Source organism: Taudactylus pleione, unplaced genomic scaffold (assembly GCF_031769625.1).
Source record: "Taudactylus pleione unplaced genomic scaffold, aTauple2 ptg000431l, whole genome shotgun sequence".
In the NCBI taxonomy this organism is placed as follows: domain Eukaryota; kingdom Metazoa; phylum Chordata; class Amphibia; order Anura; family Myobatrachidae; genus Taudactylus; species Taudactylus pleione.
In genome coordinates this window covers 3,170,426-3,190,120 of record NW_028284833.1, presented here as the reverse complement: position 1 = coordinate 3,190,120, position 19,695 = coordinate 3,170,426, and the positions used below count along the sequence as shown (strand labels likewise).

General features: G+C 43.9%; 1 protein-coding gene across 30 annotated transcripts in view; it reads right to left on the bottom strand.

Annotated features, from left to right (window-relative positions):
• LOC148506021 (protocadherin gamma-B5-like) overlaps positions 1-19,695 on the bottom strand; it is a 519,059-nt gene that overhangs the window by 6,625 nt on the left and 492,739 nt on the right. For 25 of the 30 annotated variants that reach the window (XM_088447428.1, XM_088447418.1, XM_088447408.1 and 22 more), the window contains exons 2-3: positions 13,888-13,946; positions 1,450-1,538 (exon numbers count right to left, since the gene is read on the bottom strand). In XM_088447428.1, coding sequence (XP_088303554.1) covers positions 1,450-1,538; positions 13,888-13,946 — 148 coding nt within the window. The remainder of the gene's footprint in view (positions 1-1,449; positions 1,539-13,887; positions 13,947-19,695) is intronic. The other 5 variants (XM_088447414.1, XM_088447427.1, XM_088447419.1 and 2 more) reach the window with 1 other exon arrangement.

Genomic DNA, 19,695 nt, shown 5'->3' with positions numbered 1-19,695 from the left:
CTAGTGGAATATATGTGTGAGGGGGATCTGTGGAATCTGAGTGAGGGGGAGATCTGTGCAAGTGGGGTAGATTCATATATGTGTGTGTATATCTGACTCTGATACTGGCTAGTACCTCCCCATCCATTGACCACACCGCATGTCCTTGATATTGGGACAGAAATCATACCACCCAGCTGTCCCGATTCTCCTGAATGCCATGCAGTTGGGTGCTACGCCTGCTATCTACTGCTCAATTGATTCATGATCACAAGAGAAATGGGAATAATGTTCTTTATACATTTGTGCCCCTGATATTAATACTTTGCATCCTGGAAGTATTTCAAAAGAAAAAAAAACATCAGATATACTTTTTATCGGTGATGTTCAATTTTTTTCCATGCGAAGAAAAGGATATTATAAATATATATTTTTGAACAGGATTATGGCCCTGATTCAGACCCACTCGCGAGCGGCTGTCCGCTTGCAAGTGGGTCGATGGTCTGCACTGCGCATGCGCACGACGGAGGGAGCTCCGTCGTGCGCATGCGCGAGACGCGACGAGCGAAGGACTTTCCTTCGCTCGTAGTGTCTGATCAAAGGGGGCGTGCTGTCGATGTTGATTGACAGCACGCCCCCTTTGGTGGACGTGCCGGGGGCGTGCCTGCCAGATGGAGGCGTTCCCAAGGGAACGCCTACCGTTAGAAGCCGGCCCCACTGACATCACTAGTGATGTCAGTGGGAGTGATTTTGGCTCTGATAGAGCCAAAATCACTCCTGGCCTTGCGGTTGAGAAACTCAACCGCAGGCTTCTGCTCGCAGTGGCGATGGTCGCGATGGTCAAGACCATCGCGACCATCATCCTGCACGCTCGTATATGCTGTGAGTGGTGACCCACAGCTATACGAGCGTCCAGGAGGACGCTCCATAGTAATGGAGGTGGGCCCTGATTCAGAGCGAGCGCTCTGGTCAGAGCGTCCGGCTCTGAATCAGGGCCTATGTTCAAACCATACCATGTAAAAAAAATAATAATAATTAAATTAAAAAAAAGGGCCACAAAAATTCTTGAAGGGCCACATTATGCTGTAAAAATCACTAAAGTTGAAGATCACTTACTGTGCATACAATATCCACCTGTAAACTACATGATAAACACTTAAAACCTTCAAATGGATTAGACTTTAATTCCCATTCTGTGGTACACCGCAGCGTACAGTACATGTACGCAGCTACAGCCCATTCATTTCACAGCTACAGCCCATTCATTTCAATGGGAAACTTATGATAACGATCTGTCTAATTGATGTGCCAGGTGAAGTAAATACTTCAATAAAGAAGTAGGGCTTCAGGTCAGTTGCATTTCTGTTGTAGTCAATCATCATCCAATCAGTGGCGGTTACACAGAATGGGATTGCATAAATGATTAAATAGACCACGCTATTTTCCCAGATGCCAGCGTAGAACACTGACCGTTTGCGGATGCCAGGATCATCGCCTGAAGTCTCTCGGTTTCAAACTGGTTGTTTGGCCACACGCCAGCTTCCTCTGTGGGTTGTGCTCTGCAAAAGACCACAATGACACAACATGATTACCATTAAATATCAAAGGCAATAAAACAGAAACCACAAACAAAACTGAAACAAGCTGTTGTTCTGTCAACAGTACAGCCCGGGATCTCCGGCATTGCTCAACAATGAATAATCTGTTCTTATTTTTACCAAGTTCTGATTTATGAAACAAGTACTGATGATGGTGTTTTGGAAGCAAATATATTTTGGTTAATAATAGCGATTTTGCTGCTGCAGCATCCAATCTGAACTGCGGTCTTAAGTATTCTAACAAAAAATCTTATACTGAAAGTGTACCTCTCCTTGTATTGTAAAAATAATAATATTGTCATGTAAATTTAAAGGGAATAACACTAATTTAACAATTCCTTCTTGTTTTTTTATCCCCCGCTATGACTTAAAGGGTCTAACTAACCATTATTTCTGTGATAAAAGAGAGCACAATCCCCCCCGGCCCCAGAGGCAAACAGAGGAGTGGGAGTGTTTTCCAAATGCTTGATGTCAGAACAAAATGTAACTCTATACAGGTGCAGAAGGGAAACCGCTGTCGCACCACGTAACTAGTGGTGTGCCAGTGGCACCATCATGTGGCGTGCAGGGTGCCTGAAACGGCAACCTGCAGCTACTAGTGCTACTGTAGAGCCACCCAGGGCGTCCAAGGGATGCAGCCTGTGAAGCTTTACTTACCGGAGATGGCGGCCCTGCCCCTAAACCCATGACGTCACAACACCATGCCCTGTTACGGCACTGCCTATGTGTGTCCCATGATTGGCCAGTGCCAGCTCTAGTGGTGTTAAAGTGGGCATGAGTTGGGGGTCAGTAAGGGTCCTATTTATAAAACTTAGATGCTCTGGTAAGCATACAGATAAAGCAATTTAAGCATGATTAACACTAAAGCAAGTTAAAAGGGTATTTATTAAGCCTATAATGTAGGAGATCTCACCATTACTGTCAGTATCGGAGCACCCCACCATCCCCATATGGTTGTGTGTCATTAGCTCTCAATTAGGTGCAGAGTTTACCACGCCAAGACTAAGGTGCAAAGTCATCATTTTGCCCCGTCGGCCCCCTGTAACTTTGAGATCCAACTTGCTGTGAGTTGTGGAAACGAATACCAAACTACGGGAGCAATTCGGCATTGCTCCTCTGCAGGGGTAATTGCTCTGAAAAGCAGCTGTCCCCACCAGCCCTTTAACACTGCCATTCCTGCTTGCTAATAGCAGCGAAAAAATGTCAGTGCCGGGTTTAATCCAGTCTTATTACTGCTGGGAGGGCGGTGAGAGTAAGGGGTGCAGGGACAGAGGGGGAGCAGCTATCCTTCCGAATCCCTTTCTGCAACCCTGTCCTCCTGGCTCTGGGAACTAACACCAGTTTGTGAAGTTTCATGAATGTAGTTCAACATACTAGTGTATGGTGATGGCGAGCCACATCGGAACTGCGCTGTGGACAGGAGATACAGTATCAGTAACATTTCCTGCGTTACAGCAATGCTGAATGATTCCGATACTTAAATCGTTTTTTTTTTTTTTCTTTTTACCTTACAGTTTAAAGACATACAGTATAGGGGCATCTCCAATTAGCGCAGGGTTTGCCTCGCTGTAAAATGCTCTGGGTTTCAAGCCCGGAACTATTGAATTATTTAGAATTTCTCTGCATAGTAAAACCTTGGCTACCGCGCAGTAACTTATAGCTTCAGTGTAAAATGCAGAAGTCTATGGGTTTCCCCACGAGTTAAATCCCAAGGGTACATTTTAACATGGACTTTTCCTCATAGCTCCTGAGGATGCGAGGAAAACTGTACCCTCTGGTAATTAATGTGCGGGGTTTCAGCAGAGCATTGAATCGGTCAGCGCTGATAATTAGGCTACAGCAATTGGATATGCCCCATAGTATAAGTGCTTAACTGAAGAGAGTCTGTTTTTTTCTGGCTGATATGTGAGGGAGCTCTTAGGTTACCTGGTAAAGCATCAAAAAAATGCTAACACCGCAGTATTAGAAATGGTAGATCTAGCCTCTATCGCTGCAACTTCCCTGTTCTGCCAACGACATGGTCAGGGAAAGGGGGAAAACCAACATGTTGGAAATCCTCGATTCATCGATTCTGATCAAAAAATTATCAGGATCGTCGAGTCGGAGATTTTTAACAAGCATTTTATTCCCAATCCCCCGACAGACAACCAATTATCAATGCCGCAATCCATGGATCGAATCGCGGATCGGATTGGCAGAACAGGAAATCGGGGCACTGTATTACCTGCATTAGTGAGAGATAAAGTGAAGTCAGCTTCTGTCATTTCAGAGACTGAGCTAGATAAATGAGAGAAGCTGATTGGTTGCTTTGGCACAGGATGCGACTGCAGCCAGCTAGGCTTTAGGTGACACGGTCACATCCCATGAGACTGTGCCTTCCCGCTACGTAACCCCAGCAAGTGCAGAGATCAGCTGTTACAGGAGGGACTGACTATCATATCCCTCTGACTCACTACGTTGTGCTCTGCATGTGGGGGGAGGGGTAATGCCCCACGATGGTGGGGGCAATACAAACAAGGTGGGACTTTCTATTGGCACTGGGGGTTGGAGCTGGGTGTGTAATGCCCCATAAAAAAAAATATTGGCACTGGGGTCATGAAGGGTTTTTAAACTAATGAAAAAATAACACTGGTCCCTGGGGGTGGAGGGGGTTACATAAATGGGGATCTATTGCGCATTGACTGTGGGGGACCCGAATCAGGAAGCAGTGTGTTACATACTTGCCTACCTTGATGTTTTCCTCTCTGGGAGAAGCTGTGGGAGGTGATGGGGGCCCCGCCCCTTGCGGAAAAATACAGCGATATTTAAATAGGGGGTGGGACCCAATGTCCCATTTATCATAGAATTTAGGCCCTGCCCCCTCCTCACCCCCTATATTCCAGATAAGTTTCTCCCCATTCTGACCACTTCTCTAGAAAATGGGTGGGATGCGGGAGTAGTGCCTACTCTTTTGGGGGTGAGGGGGGCTACCCAAAAAATCCGGAGCCTCTTTCTGGGAGTGTAAGCTAGTATGATGTGATAGCATTATGCTATCACACCTCTTCCAGCTCTTTGCCAGGCTGGGCTCTTATCGGAGCCCATCTCCTGTCAAGGGAACTTGGATACATTTGTGTAAATAATATATTCATTTTCACATTGCGAATTTACTCAATAAATATTTATCGCATCCGCATTAAAAATGCAGATTGAGATAACTATGCCCCAAAGTATTGATTCATCTACCCATATGTGTTTGAACCTAACTATGGCCTTACACCCCTGGCCTAAGCACACCAGCCTCTCCCTCTGTGTGACCTGCATCCTTTGCTTTCTCCTAGAGACTCCTGGTGGTATATTAACTACATACACTACGGTTTTTCAAGGCCGCCAATCATCGGCAGCTTTGACTAATACTGTAGTTTTAAAATGGCAATAGGATGAATGGTGAACAAGCCTGGTGAGGCATTCATTCCTATTGCCATTTTAAAACTATTGGTTAAGGCTACTGATGATAGAAAAGAAGACCCCTTAGCCCACTCATGCTTTTGTTAGAGTGTCAGCACCGTCCTGCGAGCCAAAAACGGGAAGTAATGCTGAGAATTTGTAGGACAACAAAGCAAAAAGAACTTATAGAGCAGGTTGGGAGGAAAAAGGTGTCAGGAGATTTACACCGCCCAAAACATGACTCTGGGAGCGGCGTTGCAGATCTGAATATTGGAATTATTACAACAATCTGTAACGTTATCATAGATCACCGCACTTGTATATATATGCGCCCAGTTACATTGTGGCTGATCGTGCCACAAATGTGTGCACGCATCGCGCCATGTGATTCCCAGCTCCTGCATATGCTACAGTACGCTATGGCGCGCACTGCGATCGCACCATGCATTCCTATGGAGGCGCAGTCGTGTACGCAGTGCACATATCCGCTCGCAGGCGTGTGTCTCGCGCTATCGCATATAGCTGGGCATATCTGGACACCTGTTTCAAAATCATATTATTAGACTTCGGGGTAGATTTAGTAAGTAGTAGAAATTAGCGGTTCGGTTTTGGCTCGGATCTTCCCGACAAGTTCAGAACGAGGCAAAACGCCATCTTTCATGGGCATCATGGTACAGATGTCCGCTGTCCGCGAAAGATGATGTTTTACCTTATTCTGACATCCGAACTTGGGATTTGAGCCAAAATCGAACCGCTCATCTCTACTAAGGACAACGATCATCAGCGGCTCTCACTGACCGTTGTAGTACAGCAATAGGAATGAATGTTAACAAGCCTGTCGTTTGAGACTATTGGTCAAAGCCGCTGATGAGCTACCACTTGAACTGGGTCATTAGTGTTGATATACAGATGGTCGACAGACAATAGGTTGACATGGTCAAAAGGTCAACGGTTACAAAAGATCGACACCCAAATGGTCGACACACAAATGGTTGAGACTTGTTTTTTCAACATCCCAGGGTTAGGAACTTGGGGGAGGGTTGGGGGTTAGGCTGCTGGAGGGGACGGTTAGGGTTAGGCACTATGGGAGGGTTAGAGTTAGTCACCAGGGAGAGGGTTAGTCACTAGGGGGAGAGTTAGACTCTAGGGGGGGTGGGCGGGGGGTTAAGCTGCTGGTGGGGACGGTTAAGGTTAAGCACTAGGGGAGGGTTATACTCTAGGGGGGTTAGGGTTAGGCACTAAGTAGAGGGTTAGGGATAGGCACTAGCGGGAGTGTTAGGATTAGGGTTAAGGGGCCTATTCATCATCACTTAATTTTCATAAAAGCAGGTGAAAATGCACATTTTCACCTGCAATTGTAAAAATTAAGTTATCGGGCCATTCATCAAGTACGTAAAGCAGGAGATATCACAGATATCTCCTACTTACCTTCCTCTGGCAGAATAGCCCTCTGTCCCCATACACTAGTATAGGGACAGAATTCATCATGGTAAGGAGGTCTGGGTTGCGATGAGGGATCCTTTTGGATCCCTCCGCCCCTGTCCAGCTCCTTCCGCCGGACGTCAGGGCTCTTGTGCGCATGCGTGACCTGTGGGTCGCACATGTGCAGTCCCGTCATTGCTCCGATAGGAGCAGTGAAAAGATTCTCTGCTCCGGAAAGGAGCAGTGAAGCGGCTTGCGGGGACAGCTGATATCACATTAGCTGTCACCGCCCCGGAGCAATGATGAATTGCTCCGGTAGCCGCGGCGAGTCAGAATGTTAATTAACATCATGAATAGGTCCCTGTATCACAAAAAAAAATTAAAATGTTTGTGTCGACCATTTGTGTGTTGACTTTTTGAACCGGTCTACCTTTTAACCCTGTCAACCATTTGTCTGTCGACCTTTTGACCCTGTTGACAGCTTGTGTCGACCTATTGACTGTCAACCTATTTATTGGCAATCAATATATTACACCCATTAATTTAGTGCTTGTAATACAACATGAAACTAGAAAAAGTTTCAAATAACACTTCTCTTGGCTAGGTAAGACATAGTTACTTCTTTCATGAAAGTGCATGTAGAAAGCATGCTATATGAACCTCAGCAACCAATTCAGTACTAGCTTACATTGCTGTGACTGTACTAGATTGCTGAAATCTGATATCTTATTGGTTGCTGTTGGTATCACACATCATTGCTCTTTGGATCATGTTATCACGAAAAAAAACTAAAGAAGGGATGGACTTCGGAAGACCGGATTCAAATGATTTCTGGGCTACCAACATCAAATTCCAGCGATACGATGGCAACCAGCCATTGCATCGCAACAATTCGATAGTACAGGTTGAGTCTCCCATATTCAGAATGCTTGGGACCAGGGTAATCTTGGATATCGGAATATTCCGTATTTTGGAATATTTGCATACCATAATGAAATATCTTGGGAATGGGGCCCAAATCTAAACACAGGCATTTATGTATTATATATACCTTATACACACAGCCTGCCGGTCATTTTATGCAATATTTTCAATAATTTTGTGGCTCAAACAAAGTTTGTGTACATACAGTACATGAAATTCATTTAAGTTACATATACACCTTATACACAGTGCCTGAAGGTAATTTTATACAATATTTTTAATAATTTGTGCCTTAAACAAAGTTTGTGTACATTGTACCAGGATGTAGTTAATAGACCATCAGACTAAATGACGCCGGTTTAGACAACCTTGGGGGATTTAGGCTTAGGCATCCCCAGGGGTAGGGTTAGGCTAGGGGTAGGGGAGGTTAGGTTTAGGCACCCCCGGGGGGGGGGGACTTATGGTTGGGCACCACCCTGGGAGTATAGGGTTAGACATCCCTAAGGGAGGGTTAGGGGGGGAGAGGGGAGGGTTAGGTGACTTACCTGCCGCTGTCGGGATCTCCTCCTGTCAGGCTGACACTGTTGGGAGTTGAACCAGCAGCTAAACAGCGCCGGCTTTTCAATCCCATTCCCATTGTACCATCAAAAAGCAAAGGTGTCGCTATCTCAGTCATGCTGAAAAAATTCCATATTTCGGAATAGTCCGGATTTCGGAATATTTGGATATGGGAGACTGAACCTGTATATACATCGTGATGGTTTTACTGTGTGCATGCACAGAAGCAGTCATAGAGTCGCGAATGCGCACTTAGGGATGAAAAGGGGGCAGAGCCACTGTGAATGACGGTGGAGCTTCGCAACACCTCCGTTCAAGTCACTGTAGGGGCGTGCCCAGCACTCTCCGAAATGCTGGGCTGCCCCCAGGCTCTCCCTAACACTGTGAATATATGCCGTGCGCATGCACCCGGCATCTATTCTCCCGATGCTGGTGTGTGCTCCCCCCCCCCACCGCCAGACATCGGATAGCTGCATCCGATAGCTGGCAACCATCGAATTCCCGCTATTCGACGGAAAAGTACTTCCATTGACTCGGAAACATCGATGGTTGCTAACCATTGGCTTCCGATGTCCATCCCTACCCAAAACGTGCTTGCAATAGAATCGCACCCTTAGGCATTCTATCCACACTCTTTTTTAAAAAATTTTATTTACTGTACATATACTACTAAACGCATCCCAAACTCAAACATTTGTGTTCTCAATGGACTGTTACTAGCATTTGTAGCTACCTGCAGGTTTTCCCAAGTGTTAAAAACTATAGTAAACCACACAACATTATAATGGCTGTTAGGTATGATCCCTTAGTGAACACAGCTAAACTTTTGACAAGTCTGCATACAGCTTCCACATGATTTATGTTATGCACAATTGGGTTACTATCATGTGAAACTTTGTACTGTCGTATTTCACATTTTACAAGCTTTTTTATTAGTATTTTTCATCTAGGGAATTTCTCAGCTTTCTTAATGAATTGGAACATACAGAAATACATTTTTCACATGCGCGCAGTCTTTTTTTCCTATCTGCTTGTAGCCTGACTACTGAACCATGGTGTTGGCTGCAAACCAGACACAATAAAACTGTGTAACATAAATTACATAATGCATTACAAATGCTATGCAAATAGTTTTCATCCTGTCTATTCCCTAAAGGTGCATACACACACAACGATTTTTTGAACGATTATCGTTAAACGATATCGTTTAAAAAAATTGTTCACTTTCTGAGTTAAACGATGAACGATTATCCTTCATGCGCGTTCACGTTTGTAGTTCAGTCAGAATTGTCAACTGAACGATTTTCAGTAAGGGAATATGCAAAAATTATTTGTAGTTCATAAAAATCGTTCATTACACTTTTAAAAATCTGACAGAAAATCTGACAGATAATCGTTCATACAATCGTTGGTAACAAAATCGTTGTGTGTGTATGCAGCTTTAGAAATAAAAACACAAAACGAAAAATGTAAGGGGGGAATGTATCACACCTACTAAAGATTGGGGAAGTGGAGGTGTTGCCTATTGCAAACCAATCAGCTTCTAGCTAGCATTTACATTCTATAAAATGGTAGATAGAAACTGATGGGTTGCTATGGGCAAATTCTCCACTTGTTTACATCTTCACTTTTTACAAGGTTTCATATACTGTAACTCTCCCTAAATATGTAGAGGTGTGATTTATTTGTCACTTTAGGGCAGGCTTGCCAACTTTCTGGCTGCCCCTTCCGGGAGGGAGCAGCCAAATCGGCATGACAGGGGTGCGTGGCCAGTACAAGGAGGCGGGGCCGGCAAGACTACAATAATTTGTGGGTGGTACGGGGGCGGGGCCACACGATCGCGTCATTTTGGCCCCGCCCCTGCTACACAATGTCGATATTACAGGCATTGTGAAGCAGGGGGCGGGGCCAAAATGACGCAATTCAGCGTGAATCGCGTCACTGGCCCCACGCTGCAGGGGTATCAAGGTAATTGCTGGGGGGGGGATAGGAGGGGTGGCAGCAGCGGGAGGATTGCCTGCCTTCCCGGGAGGTCGGGAGCGGCACTTGATTTTCGGGAGGCTCCCGACCAAATCGGGAGGGTAGGCAAGTATGCTTTTGGGGGAGATGTATCAAACCTTCTAAAGAGTGCAAAACAGTTGCCGATAGCAACCAATCAGCGTCTGCTGATCTTTTTATAGACTGTACTTGATAAATGACACATACAAGCTGGTTGCTTCTCCACTTATTAGAATGTTTGATACATCTCCCCCTAAACATTAACTGGTCCAGGGTTAGATGTACTGTATTAAATCTTGGAGAGAAATAAAGTGGAGAAGTTGCTCATAGCAACCAATCAGCTTCTACCTACTTGATAAATCATACATAGAAGCTGATTCGTTGCTGTGGTCAACTTCTCCACTTTATCTCTCTCCAAGGTTTGATACATCTCCCGCACTGTCTAGACAGAAGTATAAAATTTCCCTCAGCATGACACAGCTATGACAAAAGTATGATATACAGTACACCAACTTTTTTTAAAAATCGCCACGTGTGTACATAAAGTAACCTGCTTGTCCAAGAATGAACCAGTTGAAATAGATGATTTACACACATACCCACCCACGCATGCCCCCATGTCATACTGGAGGTGGGTCAAGTCCCAAGTGTCCAAATGTGCCCAAATGTGGAAATCCAGGTAAGAAAAAGATCATGTTGCTCAATGCTCAGGCCTATGTTTAGCACTGGCTTTCAGGCGGCCATCTGAAGTCTACCTACTGACTACACTAAGGGGTATACTTACTAAAGTGCAGGTTTTTAGAAGTGGTGATGTTGCCCATAGCAACCACTCAGACTCTAGCTATTATCTTCTAGAACAGGGATGGGGAACCTCCTGCCCGGGGGCCGTATAAGGCCCTCAGGATCATTTGGTTTGGCCCTCTGAGCTTTTTTCTGCTAGCCTCATTTGGCTAGCAGGGTGTCTAGAATGGCACCCTGCAGCCAGAATCTATGCAGCAGTGCTGCCTGGAGCGTCCTTCGGATGCTTCAAACGGTCACACCGCTGCCCTTACAGATCCCCGAAGCCTGAATGCAAGGGCAGGCAATAATATCTCCTCAAGTCAATAAATGCAAAATACAATAGGTACAGATCAAGCTGTTTAATGCAATAAAACACCAAAAAAATAACTTAGAACTGATGGTTACACTGACTTGATTCTTTACCTTAGTAGAGTCCTGAGAACTGCATGATGGGGGACTGATAAGAAGTGGCAAACTCCGAGATTATGGCTTCTTATTGGCCAGCACAATCCCAGCACAATAGGTCATACGTGAAATAAAACAGTTATAGGACCATTTATTAGATGTCCTGTTAATCTGGGTTCATATGGAGTTCATTGTATAGGACAATTAGTAATGTAGATTCAAAATTTTGGTTGTCAAAAAAAGAAGATCACTGTCCTAGGAAAGCCTAGGAAACATGTGACTTCCTAATACTGTAGACTTTGCCTTTTTTATATAGATTGTGCTGAGCCACCCATGTCAAGATACTGCAAATGTTCATTTAAGTAAACAGACAATTGGTCAAATAAAAGCTGATGTTGAGTACATTTCTGCTAAAAATGTAGTTTGTTTATTGATCTGAGTCAGTGACTTGGATCAATAAACATTGATTGGAATAAACATTGACTGCTGTCTGAAATTTCTGAATGATTATTCAACAGGGCTGCGAAATCAATAGAGTCCGCGCAACAGAATGATTGCTATAAACACACATTTGCAACGTTTAGGTACATGGATGTGTAACTTGATAAAGCATCACACAATGGACCCAAAGACCTCATCGCTTACATTATTATTGTTATTATTATCCTTTATTTATATGGCGCCACAAGGGTTCCGCAGCGCCTTACAATGTACATAAACAAATGAGCACACAAGAAAACAGTTATTAACAGTACAAACAATGCAGGACAGATACATGATTAATACATTCCTGCATAACACTTAGATAAGCAGCATGGTGTCGGCAACCAAGGGTGGGGTAATGTTGTATATTAAAGTATGATTAAGTGAAGGAGAAGCACATGAGGGAAGAGGACCCTGCTCGTGAGAGCTTACATGCAAGTAACCAACGGTGCAATCGATGTAAATTGAAGCGGTGTTTCAACTGTGGAGCAGGCGTTGTGTAAGTCAGTTAATTGTTTTCATGAGATAAGTAATTATCCATTTAAATTAAAAATGACAATCACAATGGGGTAGATGTATGATAGCGTGCCGCTATAACGCTTCCCTCTTCGCCACTTTACCGAGGCGAAGCAGGAAGCACTACTGATGAGATGTAAGAACATCTCATCGGCCGGAGAGGGGGAGCGTTAACTCCCCCCTCCGGCGCTACCCGCTAGAGACCACAGCGCATCAACCTAGTGCTGATGCGCTGTGTCTCTGTCCCGGCTGGCCCCACTGAGCATGCGCGGGATCTCGCAAGTATTGCGAGATCCCCGCGTGCAGCCTGGATAGGCTAGCGCCAGGCTGTAGCTGTCGATAACGATAACGACAGCTACAGCGGGCCGAACGGTCAGACGATCTGACTGTTCGTACATGCCCAGGCTATCAGCGCTGCTATCTTATAGCGCCCCTGTCATTTACCGCCCAGACCCCCGATCATACATCGGGCAGAAAAGCGATATCAGCGCACCTAACGTGCACTGATACCGTTTCTGGGCTTCATACATCTCCCCCAATGAGTCACACGATCCAAAAATGTTGCAATTAATGTAAGTATTTACAGCAAGTATTCTCCTGTGTGCACTTAGTTGAGCCATACTGTATTGTTAACAGTGCGCAACGTTTTCCAGATAATATTCATTGAAGGCTATTCTATTTGACAGTGTGTGAGTCTGCCTCACCAACAGACACATTCTCTCCGCATGTAACCTGCTTCAGAAGTGTACACAATAAACCCATCTATTGTATCAAAAGAGAAACCCGTCTCATTGTAGTGGCCCTCGACTGTAACAACAATGCATTCGGTCACGTAAAGCATCTTCCCATCACAGACCCTTCACATCACCTACAGCTGCCATTCAGGAGTCACATTTAATATCTGCAGTTGCAGCATCAACTTATCTCTCCACAAGCTGTAAGAGAGGTCTGACCTCACCAACGCCTCCCCTATGGGAGAATTGCCGCCCTTCTCAGAAGTCCAGGAGAACTTCCAGAAATCTGTGTTTGGCATACAAGGTGTTAAACATTTTTAATTTGAAATATTCATATTCCTGTAGAGTGCCTGAAATGTAGCATTTCTATTTGTAAATGTTAGTAACATTTGAGTTAGGATAATGGCGCTGATTCTGTTACTATTCGCGCCAATGGACGATGTTTTTCGCCTGTGCATGCGTATAAGGGGTCTATGTGCTAAGCCTTGGAGAGAGATAAGGGGATCGGAGATAAAGTCCCAACCAATCAGCTCCTAACTGTCACTTTACAGGCTGTGTTTGAAAATTGACAGTTAGGAGCTGATTGGTTGGTACTTATCTCTGTGCACTTTATCTCTTTCCACGGCTTAGTACATAGACCCCCTAGATCATTAAAAAGTTGCACAGCGCATTCGTCCCATGGTGTGTATGCACAGAGGTAATGGAAAAGTATTGGGCGTTCCTGAGTTGTGACTGGGAGGTGGCTATTGGTGTACCATCTTATGGGCGTGTCATGGGAGTGTCACATAACTGGTGACCATACTCTGCTGGAGATTCTGCACCTAGCATGGGGCTGGTGCAGGTTTAGCTGGTGCGACCGTTGGATGCATCTAAAGGGGAAGGACTTATACTAGTAATTAGCATAAATCTGCCAACGCATCACACTCTGACGCTGTCGCATCTCATTCAGAGTAAGCCCCAATGTGTGTGTAATATTCCGCCTTCCATGATTGCCCTGCATCACATCAGAAATTTCTCCTTAAACACTGAACATTCATTGAAAATATAAGAAATGAGCAATCACTCACCCGCTGGGTCCAGGTCTTTGCGCCTGTGAGAAACGCCAGTCCGCGTTAGGCTGTGCCTGCTGGGAAAAAAAACGGAACAGTGTTTGTAATTGCTTTGTATTTAAAACTTAAAGAACATTTTATTTTTGTTTTGTATTTTGTTCTTCAAACCTAGACTGAAAAAGAAGAGAGAAATGGCATTAGGAGAACACGCTTGTGCGGCTTTTCCTTGAGCTCTGCTGAAAGGGTAAATAAAAGTTAAACAATGTCACAAGTATCCTTCAACAAAATCATCTAACAAAAAAAATAGGCACATTATATACTGTGGAAGAACAAAAGATTATTATTAATAATAATTAGAAGTGCTGTATATTCATATAAAAGCATTATATGTGAGGTATGATAAAGGTACTGAGCGATCTGTTTCACTGTGGTATGTTGCGCATGTGAATGTACGTGAAGCCTGTAGAAGCCTAAAGACTGCAAATAGCACAAACCAAATGTGCACTCACGTGCTGGAGCACAGATTAGGGGTCTACTTACCAAGCCTTGGACAGAGATAAAGTACCAGCCAATCAACTCCTAACTGTCATTTTTCAAACACAGCCTGTGACATGGTAGTTAGGAGCTGATTGGCTGGTACTTTATCTCCATCCAAGGCTTAATAAATAAACCCCAAAATCCCAGTGCCCTTTAAGATGCAATACTACTTTATGGCCTCATCTACTCTCCCATTCCCACATTTTGTGGTGTCTCCCGGACCCCAGAAGAGCAGGCCAGCCTCTCTCACTCTGCCCACTTCCCATATGAAGCACGTGGGGCTTCAGTAAGCGATTTGCTGTGAATAAGCTCATTGCGTCTCCTCCCCCTGCTGCTTGAGGATGTGAATCGCGGATTTTAGCAGTGGAGGGTGGGGCAATGATGATGCCATAATTTCCCAGAGGGGCATGTCAAATATGTCGGCAAGTATGGCCTAGGTTTTTCGGCACACTGGAAAACCATAAAGGTCCCACCAAAGTCCAAACCCATACCACTCTAGATCTATCACTTTCATAAATATAACACAGACTATTCATTTCCTCTGATCTGGTGCAGATGCAATTGTAAAGTGGGGGTGGCTTCCATAAAGCAAGAATAAGACTTATTGCCTGGGTAGGAATACAGACAGTAGTTTCAGATCTAATAATTGTAATTGTTATGGGGCATATCCACTACACGATTAATGAACGATTGAACGATAACGACATCATTATTATTCAATTGTTCATTATATTGTGAAGTGGACACACTGAATGATATGTCGTTCAGTGCCGACACCCTCCCTCATCTCTGAAAATGCACAACCTGACAATATGGTCAGGTTGGGCAGTAGGTTCAGGCGATGACAGATGCCGACAATGACCAAGCGGGAGCGCACATTGCTGGTCGTTGCCAGCATATCCACTGCACGATATTGCAGATGATGAACGATAATTATACCGTTATCGTTAATTTATATCGTGTAGTGGATATGCGCCTTTACAGTGCATCCAATTTACAACATGAGATATGCAGCATGAATACATGAGAAGGGCGGGGCATGAAGGGCGGGGCATGAAGGGCGGGGCATGAATATTAATGCAATCATTAATATTTGGAATGTGTTACTATATTATTATTATTATTATTATTATTAGTTATTTTACTGTATATAGCGCATACATATTCTGCAGCGCTTTACTTTACAGACAGACAGATCTATATATCTATTTTTTTTTTTTCCACTATCTATTTGGATGCTCCATGTGACAATTACCCACCCTCAATGATCATATCCAGTGTGCTATACGCACACAACCCCCTCTAACAACAATTACTAGTCCCAACCATTTTGGCACTAGACACCTCCGTGTTCCATCCGGCATCCATAATTATCCCCCTTCCTTATACCTTCCCCCCTTCCCACCCTGCATCAGAAGTGTTTAGCAGACAAGGAGCACTGTGACTCCATAATAACTCTGCTACTTATAAATAAATAAAATACTCACCATTTGTACTTAGTTATCTCTATTCATTTATCTCATTACCACCTCACCATTGCGCAGACACAACTATTGTTTTTACAGATCTATATAAAGAAATACATATACGTATGTAAAATTCAAGCATCTCCGAAGATACATAATGATGGTGATAACATCCCAAAAAAATCATGAAAACATGCAGTTTCCCAAAGCAACCAATCAGCTGTCATTTCATAGACTGTGCTAGATAAATGACAGTTAGATGCTGATTGGATGCTTTGGGCAACTTCTCCATTTTATCTCTCTCCAAGGCTTGATACATCTCCCCTATTGTCATCCAAAGTACTTTTTAAATTGATCACATGTGGTGATATCCTTGGCTAGTTTGTTTGCTCTCTTGTCATAAAATTGTTTGGACCAAGTCCAAAGCCACCTATACACTATCCCGAATCACAGATTTCTAATTCAACCTTAAGGGGCAGATGTACTAAGCTCTGGAAAGTGATACATTGGAGAGTGATAGACTACCAACCAACCAGCTTCTAACTGTCATTTTTCAAACATAGCCTGTAATGTAACATGACAGGTAGGAGCTGAATGGCTGGTAGTTTATCACTCTTCAATTTATCACTTTCCAGAGCTTAGTACATCTCCTCCACTGCTGTTCTAGATGTGTGGCCAAATTAACTACAGATCTGGTGATTAACTGTAGCACACAGAACTGAAACTAGACCAACAAGTGTGAGCCTAACCTAAATCTTTCAATGAGACTTTAGGGTCAATCTAATTATGTGCGAAGGGTGCGAGTTGTCGTTGCAACGCTGTTAAAACGTCAGCAATGGACCGGAACCTCGCACCCTTTGTTGACCGCTGTGAGCCCGAAATCGCTGAATTTTGCTCGCCGTAAAGTGCAGCCATTGCCGCGATGACTAGCGGCTAATAGGACCGACCCCATATCAGAGATCAACTTTTTACAACAAAAACTTTTATGCTGATTTATTACTTAATGCACGCTTGTATCAGCATACACTCTCCTATACATATGCATCTTGTGGCACCATGTATAAGGGGCGATAGATCACCAATGTACTGTATCAACACACTGAACCATGGGCGTAACAAGGTATTTGAAGGCCCCATAGCAAAAGTGTGTAAGGGCCCCTATGTACCACCCAGTGGTGAAAAACTGGATATAACACATGTAACATTGACAAGGAAGATGGGCCCCCCTCAGCTCTGGGCCCCATAGCAGCTGCACCCCTTGCCCCTATGGTACTAATGCCCATGCACTGAAGATACTATAAATATATACACAGCCTAGTCTCCTAGGAAGTCAGGCAGGATAACAGGCAGGAAGGCAGACTGTAATCTTACATTACATGACTTGCAGTTTCATTTCTGTCATATACAATTAAACACAATACAAATTCTCCTGAAATAACACCTCACAATGGCTCGGCAGAGCTCAGCAGCTTCCTAGCGATTGTGCCAACTTTACAAACACACGTGTTCCATTTACAAATGATTTGCTTCTTAGGGTAAAAAAAAAGTTCCCTGGGGACCCTCTCATGACAAATCATCGGCGAGGGATGCCCTCATTATAGATAAACATGCTACTGTACAATGGCAGTCTCCCAGCTGGACAGACACCAGCGGAGAAGAGTACTCTTACAGGCATGCTGAATACCAGAGCCGTAACTAGACTTTTTGGTGCCCTGTGCCAGAAAGAGCATTGGCGCCCCCTTCATTTTTCAAAGAGACATAATGCACCTAAAAAAAGGCCATGGCTTCATGGGGAAGGGCCAGGGAAGAGATAGGAGAGGCCAGGAGATGCTGGGGATGAAATAAGAGGAAGCTACAAGCAAGAATGATAATAAACAGAAATTTCACAGGCCCAAACAGCACCCCCTGACCTGTGGTGCCCTGTGCGATGGCACCGGCCGCACTACCCTAGCTACGGCCCTGCTGAATACCCATCTTATTCCAGGACTGCAGACAACGCTAGAGAGACAGAGAGAGAGAGACAGAAAGAGAGAGACTTTTGGTTTCTGTCAGTGCTACTGTATGCAGGTGCGTTTATACTTTTAAAACTACAAATGAAACAATCTAGAGAACAAATTGTACCTGTATGAAAAACTCTATGCTTTACAGTTTTTTTCATATTCATCTAAGGCCTGATTCTGAGTTGTGCACAAGTCCGAATGCGTTCACATTGAATTTCAAAACGGGATTCTAGCATGACTATTTATACCCCGTAGCGTGGAAGCATCACACATTTTTATGTGCAAGAGGAATCATCATCATCTGTATCCGCACCTACTTTTCCCCATGCTGGGGGCAAGATGCCTGTCTGAAATACGCATCCCCTCCAGATATACACAGCTCAAAATAGGAGGTAACTCTGGCTACATGCCCACACACTCCAAAGACATACACACAAGATGGTTCCCTTTGCTACGTATGCCCAGTTGGCACACAGAAATGCCAATTTTAAGTACGGCGAGAAAGGCACATATTCTATGTTTGTGAAAGTCCATCAAAGTAGCAAGGTTAAGATGCACTATTAGAGGCAATAAATGTTAACTTACTACTATATATATATATATATATATATATATATATATATATATATAACTTCACAAGCTTAATCTAATAATACAAGTGGAAAAAAGTTAAACAGAATGATTTGGTCTCTTTGAGGAGGATACAACAGCTCACATGTTGTTAAGACGCTTGGGGGCAGATAGCATTTCCGCACAGCTACATTGAGTGGATAACACTGGCTTACATCTGGAATTCATGAACCAATGCTGAGGTTTATCCTCCAATTAAGTATTTCAGACCTTGAGGCCACATTTTAGTCTTTCATACAGAGAACCATTAGCACCTTGAGGTCATAAGGCATTGATTTAAATTGTATTTTTTAGTAGCCATATTATTTTCCTTTTAGTTACACATAGCTTTGTAATTGTGTATATTCCAGCTAAGGGCCCCTTCTGATTGCCTTCAAACAGATCCTGTGCCTCCTGGAATAATGAACAAGTAGCAAGGCTCTGTAAATCACTACAACCGCTATTATCCCTGATGACTGCAAGTTAAATGAAGTGTTCCTACGCTAGGAGATTATATATCCCAGTGCTGTTGTGAAACGTGTGACTTCAGAGAGTCCGAATAATGTGCTTAACCAATTTCACATGGCTCTGTGACAACACATATAATATCGTACCATCGGTAACGCTGTCATGTTATGTTAGGGCTATAAAAATAATGATTTGATTCATTAAAGTATGAAAGCTCTCCATGGACAATGAGACGGAGAGGTAAGGAAAAGGCCAAGCTATAAAACTGCTGCTTTAAGTCTGCACAGAATGTTAATCAATAGCAGCAGCCACCCATTCATTCTCATCTCACGTGAAATTAGAAATGAACAACTGTTGTTCCTATCAGTAACTGTAACACAGGGGCAGTAGTTATAAACCAGGCACATTTATCAAACTGTGCAGAGATGACATGAAAGTGGCCGATGTTTCCACCATAATCGTGTGATTCTTCATGTACTGTAGTTTGGGCGCATCAGAGGTGGGGCTTATTTTATTCCGATTTCACATGTCTAAGGGGCATATCCAATTAACCGCGGGGTTTACCCCAAGGCTAATTGTCACGCTGGTCGGGATTCAATTAGTGGGAGTCACCGAGACCCCACGCGCGAGTTCCCGCTGTCGGACTTTACCTTGCACCTCATATAGGTGTGAGGTAAAATCCGCATAAAGCTGTCCTATTCGGCCGCGACAGAGATGGAATAACACACTGATTCCGCAGTTCTCGC